The sequence below is a fragment of the Pithys albifrons genome, chromosome 8 (assembly GCF_047495875.1).
Source record: "Pithys albifrons albifrons isolate INPA30051 chromosome 8, PitAlb_v1, whole genome shotgun sequence".
In the NCBI taxonomy this organism is placed as follows: Eukaryota; Metazoa; Chordata; class Aves; order Passeriformes; family Thamnophilidae; genus Pithys; species Pithys albifrons.
In genome coordinates this window covers 31,929,026-31,937,610 of record NC_092465.1, presented here as the reverse complement: position 1 = coordinate 31,937,610, position 8,585 = coordinate 31,929,026, and the positions used below count along the sequence as shown (strand labels likewise).

Below are 8,585 nucleotides of genomic sequence, written 5' to 3'. Positions count from 1 at the left end.
TTTCAATTAATCCTTTGCCTGAAAGACTGCACTTCCTGAAGTGTCTTCTTACGGTTCTGGAATTTAGAGCTGAAAGCAGCCAGTTTAGGATGAGGGGTGGTTTCAGCACAGACTGCCTTCTCCATCACTTCAGGCCTGGGGTGGCACATGCAGATTGTAGAACGCTTTGAGGTTTGAAGGGATCTTAAATATCATTTAGTTGCAACCCCCCTGGCCATGGGCAGGTACACCTTCCACTACACCAGATTGCTCAGAGCTCCATCCAGCCTGGCCTTGAACATTGACAGGGATGGAACATCCGCAACCTGTGCCAGGGTCTCACCACCCTTACAGTGAAGAATTTTTCTTATTATCTAATGTAAACCTACCTTCTGTCAGCTTGAAGTCATTGCCCTTGTCCTGTCACTGCAGGCCCTTGTAGAAAGTCCCTCCCCATCTGTCCTGTGGGCCCCTTTAGGTACTGAGATGTTAATGGTCAGCCAGTGACTGCCCAGTGCTGTGGAGCTTTGTACATGATGAGCAGCTCATGGTCAGCCCAAGGGCTCTGACCTTTGCTCAATGCAGGCACCAATTTTACATGTCCATTCTCAAGAGCAGCGAGACATGAGTTCATGAGCTCCCCTGAGCTCTCTCATCCATGCTCATCACAGACATCTGGAACATGATGGAGCAAGTCAGATGATGTTGTCACTTGTTTCTATTTGCTTGCACAAGGTTACCAAGGCTAATATTTGAGGACTGGGAACACAAACAGAAGATCCAAATTTACTTCCACTCCATGGCCTCCTGTAGTACCAAGACCTGGACTGCAGTTTGAGAGATGTCATCAGAATTAAGCATTAAATATGACTGTGGGCCGAATGCATGGGGTATGTAACACTATAATTTAGGTGTATTATAGTGCAAATAATGTGCAGTGCGCTGGATGCAGCAGAGGATACATCTCCAGTAGGTAAGCTGTTGGCTTCTGAAGATGAATGTTCTGATGCGCAAGGAATTTTGCATCTGAAAAATGCTATGACTGATAATGAGCATGAGGAATGATGATGCTGTCTCACTGACCAAGATGAAAGGAAAGAAGTTAATAAATACAGTAATAGGAAAAAAATTGTGCCAGACTTCACAGATCATCCTCAATAACCCTACTTCTGTGATTGCTTACTCTGTTATATACACCAAAACATAACATATATTGTCTGTTAACATTGCTAGGAATGACGCAGGTCCTTGAAATCTCTCTTCTTGTCAGACTCAGAAAATCATCCAAATATTCTTCCCTTTGAATTAATTCCTCACTTCCTTTGTTTGCCTGGAATGTGAGTGATGAGAAATGACTTATGAATTCATCAATGCACTGCACACAGGGAGGGCATTATTGATTTTATTTTTTTGCTTGTCACTTGAGGTCACTCCCTCAACTATTACCTTCCAGTTAAAACCTCTGAATGCTTTCCTCCTTGTTGTTTTTCTGAGATGTTATGCCCAGACATTTGAACCTTCATTTTCCTAGATTAAATAGTAACCATTTACTGCTTATGCTTCTGTGTTCAGAGGAAGCTGTTCTGTATCCTCTGTACAACCCAACGGGCACTGTTACTTGTGACTGACCACCTTTCATTTGTTTGTATCAAATGTTACCCAAATGTGCAGCAAGTTAGCCTTACAATAGAAAAATTATTTTTAGGAACTGATAGATAGAATCAGTAGAATGCTCAAATAGATAATGGCAGTATCTGGTCCTTAGTTCTCTTTTGCAAAGCATTACCCAGCAACAAATGAAATGGAGCCAACATAACCATTTAAAATAGCAAAGTAAACAGTTCATGTCGTAGTCAAGATAATCCTTAATTTCTGCTGCTTATCTGAGATCTGCCCTGCTGATCTGATGGGAGGATTTAACCTTCCTGAAAGCTGTATGTGCTTGAACTGGGAAGACCTCCCTCCACCTGCTTTTCAGATCCCTTTCTCCTAGGAGATTAACGCTGCTATGCCTTTTTTAGAAACGAAAATCTTTGAAATATGGATTATTTTTCCAGGGAGGCACTAGGAATATTCTGCCACAGTACAGCTTAAGCAAAATACTTTAAAAATAATGCCTATTTAAAATATCTTTTTTTTTCCTTTACAGAAGAACTTTGCCTTAATTTTTTTGTCTTACATAAGAACATGTATAGTTGTGGAAATTGAAAGAGAATAATTGGCTCATGGTTACTGCTGGTTGTATAACCAACTCAAAAGCTCCAGGGAATTTTAATTTCAAATTTCTTTGCACTATGTTGGAAACCATTTTGTAATTTTCTGTTTCTCTTGGGATACTGTGTGAAACACAGAATGGCAGAGCAGATGGCGTGTCTTCTCTTTCCAAAGAGATAAGTAACATCACTCTGTTCAAGGGGGAGGTCTAAGGGGGGGGGGTTTCACTGGGATATGGGAAAGCCTAGTCTAACATCTGGATCAAAACAAAAATCAGTGTTGGTTTAGCAGGTTTAATGTGTAATACTTTTCACAAGAAAATAGCTCTATTTCTGATGCCATCCATTTTTACTATGATCCTTATGGCTTATTTTCAAATAAAAAACCCCTAGATCCTGTCTTTAGATTAAGACTCTGGTATTTCTGTGCCATTGGGAGGAGGGGAGAGAATCACTGGGCGAAACGTCTCAGGCTTAGTCATAGTAGGAGCAAGGAGTGATGGCCTGAATTATGCAGCAAAAGTTCTCAGAATAGGGAGTGAGTCACTATTGCCCTTGAACTTTGTGGATCTGAAACTATATTTATCATTTCACATTGTTCCCAAGCTGTGTATCTGTAGTCCCACACACAGAGCAACTTGCATCTTCTGCCCTCAAGAGCTAAAACACACACAAGAGAATTTCCAGGGAGAAAAGTTGAGGATTCATTTCTTTAAGTGAGTTTTAAGAAAAGCTTTATTAAATAATACTTGCACTGGAAGACAACTGATGTGAAGGTAATACTCAAAGGTTAAATAAGGGAATAAAGCAATAGCATGCAAAGCAATTAAAAAAAGGAAGTGGGTAAAATTAAAGAGTTCCTGTAGGGTCATGAATGTGTAGCATTGGGTACTGTTACAAGAGGCAAACATTTCTGTGAATGTTCCAGCTTTTTCTTTTCCTTTCCCACCTCCTTATCTGCAATGTTTTGAACACAAATTGGAGCACTAAAATGAAAGATCCAGATAATTACATTTTTCATTCTTTCACTTCTTCCCCCACTTACAGTGTAAGAGATGAATTAAATGAATTTTGAACCACGTTGTGGCTGGCTAAACACCAAGAAAACACCTTGGCACTGAAATTCAGCAGGAAATCTTGTAGTGTCTGCAGAACTGTGTGTTCAATTAGCGACCTGGAATTGGCACATCCTGGAAGCGTGTTTGCTGTCTCTGGTCTTACAGCAGCAGCCTCTGTAGAGAGAATGGAAAAGGTGCTTGAGAGACTTCTATCTTTAGAGTATTTTACATATCAGAATTTTTAAAATGAGAAATATTATTATTGGGTGGCGGGATAAAAGAGGCAGTGTTGGCTTGCCAAAAAAGACTTAGCAAATGGAAATCCAAAATTAGTTCCAGGAAATATAATAGGTAATGTAATAAGTATGTGAGAACTGCAGGTACTTTGCATTTTTGTATGTGAAGTAAGTGCAGCCCAAGATTACACATCCCACACTGGTATTTCAAGTTTTCTTGTTCAGTGGGAAGAAAAATCATTTGTGCGTGGAAGTTCATTTTATAGGCATAGATTATCAGCTATCTTGAAATCTGCTTCCCAAACCCCTCATGGCTGTCGTGACAATATATTAGCATAGGGAACTCCTGTGGGTATTTGTGCTGTGCTGTAAGTATGAGCATAAGCAAAGACTGCTCTCAATGTCTATTTGTGATTCTCAGAGTACATGGAAAACAGGTAACAAACCTCTCTTTTTTATGGGGGCTTTAAGAGCAGTTTGTGATGTCCAGACAGCTGAAACTTTCAATCTAGGACATTTTGGAAAACAAAGTATCAGTATCCTCCAAGTAAAACACTTTCAATAATGTGTGCAGCAAGATCTTTCTAACTCAGAACGATAACTTGTCCACCCCCACCTCTCCCAAACATAATAAACATACCAGAAGAAATAAACCTCATGTATGGGGAAATTGTTCACAAGGATATTTAGCACTAACAGGCTCACAGCTCCATAAGTATTTACGTTTTTGCTCAGAAAGTGAGAAAATCAGGGACAATTTAGAAACTGGTTTGCACATTGGCATTACCGTTGAAGTAGATGATGAGCGATGTCTTCTGCTGTTACCCATAATGGATACAATTTGCTAATATAGAATTGTACTCATCTAGGACAAATTTAGCAAAATTGAGCCAAAGGTTTCACCACGTAACAGCAAAATCTGCTACTTCCCAAATGCTATATACTGGCAGCTGTGACACAAGCTTGAGTGTATATAAGGAGTGACATTTACACCTTGTGCTGAAGCTTTGCAGCTATTTTCTGCTGCTCTTCCCACTTTGCCCTTCAGCATTGCACTCCTATGGGCCATTGCCTCCCAAACTGAGACCTGTAGATGAGCAGCAGCAAAATTTTCACACTGACTAAATGTTTGATGAACAAGATGTGAATGGCCACACCCAGTTCACCTTGGTGTACGGGTGGTTGACTTTCTTTTTTTTAATAAATAAAACCCTTCAGACATTTGACCAAGACTTACAGCCTCCACCATAAGTTTTGGCAAGGAGTTATGGAGTCATATTTTTATTGAATGTACGTGGAAAGCCCTTAGTAGCTCTGCTCACTGCCAGAAGCATTTGGGCCAAAGAATTTGGGAACTTGTGTTCTTCCTGCTGCGGGTATTGCCAACAGGATCCTGTTTTTCGAGCCCTTTCCCAGGGTGCCTGCCGGGCAGGATGGGGTGGCTGATGCTGGCCCTGAGCATCCTTCTCTCTGGTGGCCAGTGACAGGACCCAAGGGAATGGCCGGAAGTTGTCAGGGAAGGCTTAGGTTGGATATTAGGAAAAGGTGCTTCCCCCAGAGAGTGGTTGGGCACTGAACAGACTCCCCAAGGCAGTGGTCACAGGACCAAGCCTGCCAGAGCTCAAGAAGTATTTGGACCATACTCTCAGGCACGTGGTGCGACCCTTGGAGCAGGTCCTGTGCAGGGCCAGGAGTGGGATTCTGATGGTCCTCGCGGGTCCCTCCCAACTCAGAATCTCTGATTCTGAGATCCTGCATTCACGTACGAAGCGCTGCACTTCGTAATCAAAAAAACACACAGTTTAAAAAAAAATGGCCATATCCATGGCAACCTGACCCCGACACGGCGGCAGCGCAGCCTCTCGCAGCTCTCGCAGCGCCTTTACACGTCGCCGAGCGGGGGCAGGAGGAGCGCGGGATGGAGGGAGGGCGCGGCGGCACCGCCCGTGGTGCCCGCTGGGGGCGCTGCTGCTCCCGCCGCGTGCGGCGCACTGGGGCCGGGGGGCGTGGCACTGCCAAGAGTGGCGTCTCCACTGGCCAATGGACGCGCCGACCGCCTGACAGTTATCGGGGCGCAGCCAATGGGACGCGGCGGGGGGCGGGGCCGGCGAGGCGCGAGGCGCGGCCGGGCGGCGCGGCGCGCAGTCGGCGCGGTGGCGCAGGATGATGCGGCTGTGGCGCTCGGCGCTGCTGCGGGAGCTGCTGCTGCTCGGCCCGCCCGGGGCTGCGGGCGGAGGGGCCGCGGCCTCCGCACCCACCGCCGGCACCAGGCGCCTCCCGCCGCCGCTCGCCGCCCTCGGCGCCAGCCCGCCCGCCGCCCGCCGCGGCCCGGCGGCGCTGCCGGCAGCGCGGGGGCTGTGCACCCGCTCCGAGGGAGCCTTGGAGGAGCCGGGCAAGGGGACGCAGGCGCCGGCTCCCGGCGAGCCCCCCGCCGATGGCGGGCACAACAATAACCACGGCGGCGGCAAGGAGGTGGCCGGAGGCGGCGGCGTGGAGAAGTGAGTGCGGAGGGGGCGGCGGCCGCGGGGGATGATGCGGAGGCGCCGCGTGAGCGCCGCCTTCCCTCGCACGCGTGTCCTGCGGGGTCCGGGCCGGGCCGGGCAGGGCAGGTGAGGGGACGGGGCCCAGCGCGGCTCCCCGGGCGGTGCGGGCCTGGCAGGTGCGGGGTCCGGGGTCCGGCGCGGCTCCCCGGGCGGTGCGGGCCCGACTGCGGCGCCGGAGGGAAGAGCAGACCCGGGCGTGGGGACTGTGCGTCCCCGGGCCCCTCGCACCGCTCCGGGGGTTCGGGCGGCCCCCGGTCCCTCCCGCCTGTGCGGGGGGTGCCGCCCTCGCTGAGGATCGGGCCAGGCAGCTTTTCTTTCTAGCGCTGCTGCTTGTCTGAAAATATTTCCCAGGAGAAGCCAAAGCTGTGTCATCTTGCATTAATTATTAAAGGCAGTGTGCGTGGTGCGTAGTGCTTCCTTGGGAGTTTTGCGGCTCTGTCTTCTCCACGTCTGCGTCCACCTGGACGCGTTCCTGTGTCACCTGCTCCAGGTGACCCTGCCGTGGCAGGGGGTTTGGACTGGATGATGTCCAGAGGTCCCTTCCAACCCTAACGATTCTGTGACCTAGCGCAGCCAGGGACAGGTATTGCCACCCTGTCCGTGGGTGCTGCAGGATGTGTGCCTGTGCCAAGAGGTCCTTATTTGTCCCTTAGTGACAAAGGTATGTGCAGGTAATAGAATGATAAGGCTGTATATGTTTATGAAATTAATATTCCTTTACTCAGAACCTGAAACATTCTAAAAAAAAAGGTCAGGCACAGGTGCATCAGCTCCAGATTTTATCCGTGGTAAGGACTGGTAGTGGATACCAGGGATAGAGTATAATGATGAGGTAAATGGATTGCTCTCTTAGTCCTCAGTATTATGCAAGTCTTGAAAGTTACATTCATTTCCTACCACCCCCTGTCTGACGGTTTCCCCGTTACTTATTTGAACCTAGATACCTTTTGTATCTCTGATAACCTTTTAAAAGAAGTTTGACAGCTTAACTGCAAGCCCCTTGAGGACTCATATCCTTTTTTGTGTGTTTGAGACGTGCCCCATGGCTTTCCTGTAGGCATCCTGTGTGGGGGTAACGGGGTGGCGTAATTAAAATGTAACCCCAAACTGCTTTCCCAGGATTTGCTGTGCTTATTACCTCGATGAAAAAAGCAGATGACAGAAGAAATAGAGCCAAGAAAGGAGCACCGTGTTTTACACAGTGCAAAGTCTCTGTTACTCTAATGCTACAAGAAAGTCTGGAAAAGATTCCACAAGGCCTGTCAGGAAGTCTTCAGCCCTTAGCTTATTAATAGTTCTGCTTTTGAGTTGTGGTTTGTGGGATTTTTTTTAGCATGAACTTGCACTCCTTCAACATGGTAGGTGGGGAAGGAGACTGTCCCTTCTTCTTCTCCTCTTTTTCCCACCAAATGCCATAACTTCTCAGCTTGGTTTAATGGGATAGAGCCTTTAGGCATCACTTACAATTTCTGCTGTCAGACACCTTAAAAAAAATGCATGCATGTCACGTTATGTAACCATGTACAATATAATGCACAATCATATGGGTATTATATTTATACTATTGTTCAACAAATATGAAGTCTCCTTTTTTAGTTAGTTTTAGACATAATGTTTTGGAACAAAAAATTATTCAGCTGTGGCTCAGGTAGGTGTGTGGTTTATGAAGGCCACATTTCTGTTTTCAGTAAGAAGTACAGACAGTACCATTAAAAACCTTGGAAAAAACCAGCCTGCCAACTGTGATGGGTTTTTGAGGATGTTGCAAAGGTGATTTGTTAAAGAGGTAACATTTTCTTTAACCAAGCTGTTACCAGCTTCTTGGAGCTACCATCACTTAGGAAAATTCTATAGTTTTTAATAAGTGTGGTAAGGCTGTGTAGTCACAAACCAGTTAAACACTTCTCATCATTTTTGGCTTTTGACAAAAGGGTGTATTTGAAAGTCAGATGCTTGTTCTTTGAGCCTTACTGCAAAAGGAACAAGGAGAAATTCTGTAAAACATCTAGTGTATAGTTAAGAACAAGGAAGAAGCTGGAAACTTTCTTGTCAGTTCAGGCTGTGCAGGAATTCCTGGTGGCACATTAGTCAGGCTGCTGGATTACTTTCATTTTTATTTTTCTTACTGCAGAACTATGAAAATCTTCCTTAAACATTTGTAAATGGTACATTACATGGGGAAATCATTGCTACATTAAGACAGAGTACAGGGTCCAGAAGAAAAGTGAAGTTCTTCAAAAGACAGGTTTCTGGAGTATGTTGTCAGCTGGGCTAAGTCAGTGCAATCTGTATTCTGCTTATTTCAGCACTTTGCCATCTGGAGTATCTAACATTTGAGTTGTGTTTGGCACGTGGTTTGTGGACCCAACTGGAAGGGCAGTAGTCCTTTTTGCACTTTCTTTTTTTGTTTTTTAGTGTTGAGGGATTATTTTTCTCCATTTGGTTGTAAGGTCGTGGTTCCAGGATATTGGTATAACCCATGGTGTCAAAAGGCAGAACTAAGGTTTTCTTACTTGACTAACAGTCCTTGTGTACAGAGAGCAGGGGTTGCAAGTG

The 8,585-nt window shown here is 46.1% G+C and overlaps 1 protein-coding gene across 2 annotated transcripts in view; it reads left to right on the top strand.

The window, feature by feature from the left end:
• The first annotated feature begins 5,613 nt into the window (after nucleotides 1-5,613).
• The window catches only part of GLS (glutaminase), a 60,277-nt gene continuing 57,305 nt past the window's right edge, over nucleotides 5,614-8,585 (top strand). The window contains exon 1 of one of the 2 annotated variants that reach the window (XM_071562589.1): nucleotides 5,614-5,984. In XM_071562589.1, the coding sequence (XP_071418690.1) occupies nucleotides 5,650-5,984 (335 nt within the window). In that variant the 5' untranslated portion in view covers nucleotides 5,614-5,649. The remainder of the gene's footprint in view (nucleotides 5,985-8,585) is intronic. The other variant, XM_071562587.1, reaches the window with a different exon arrangement.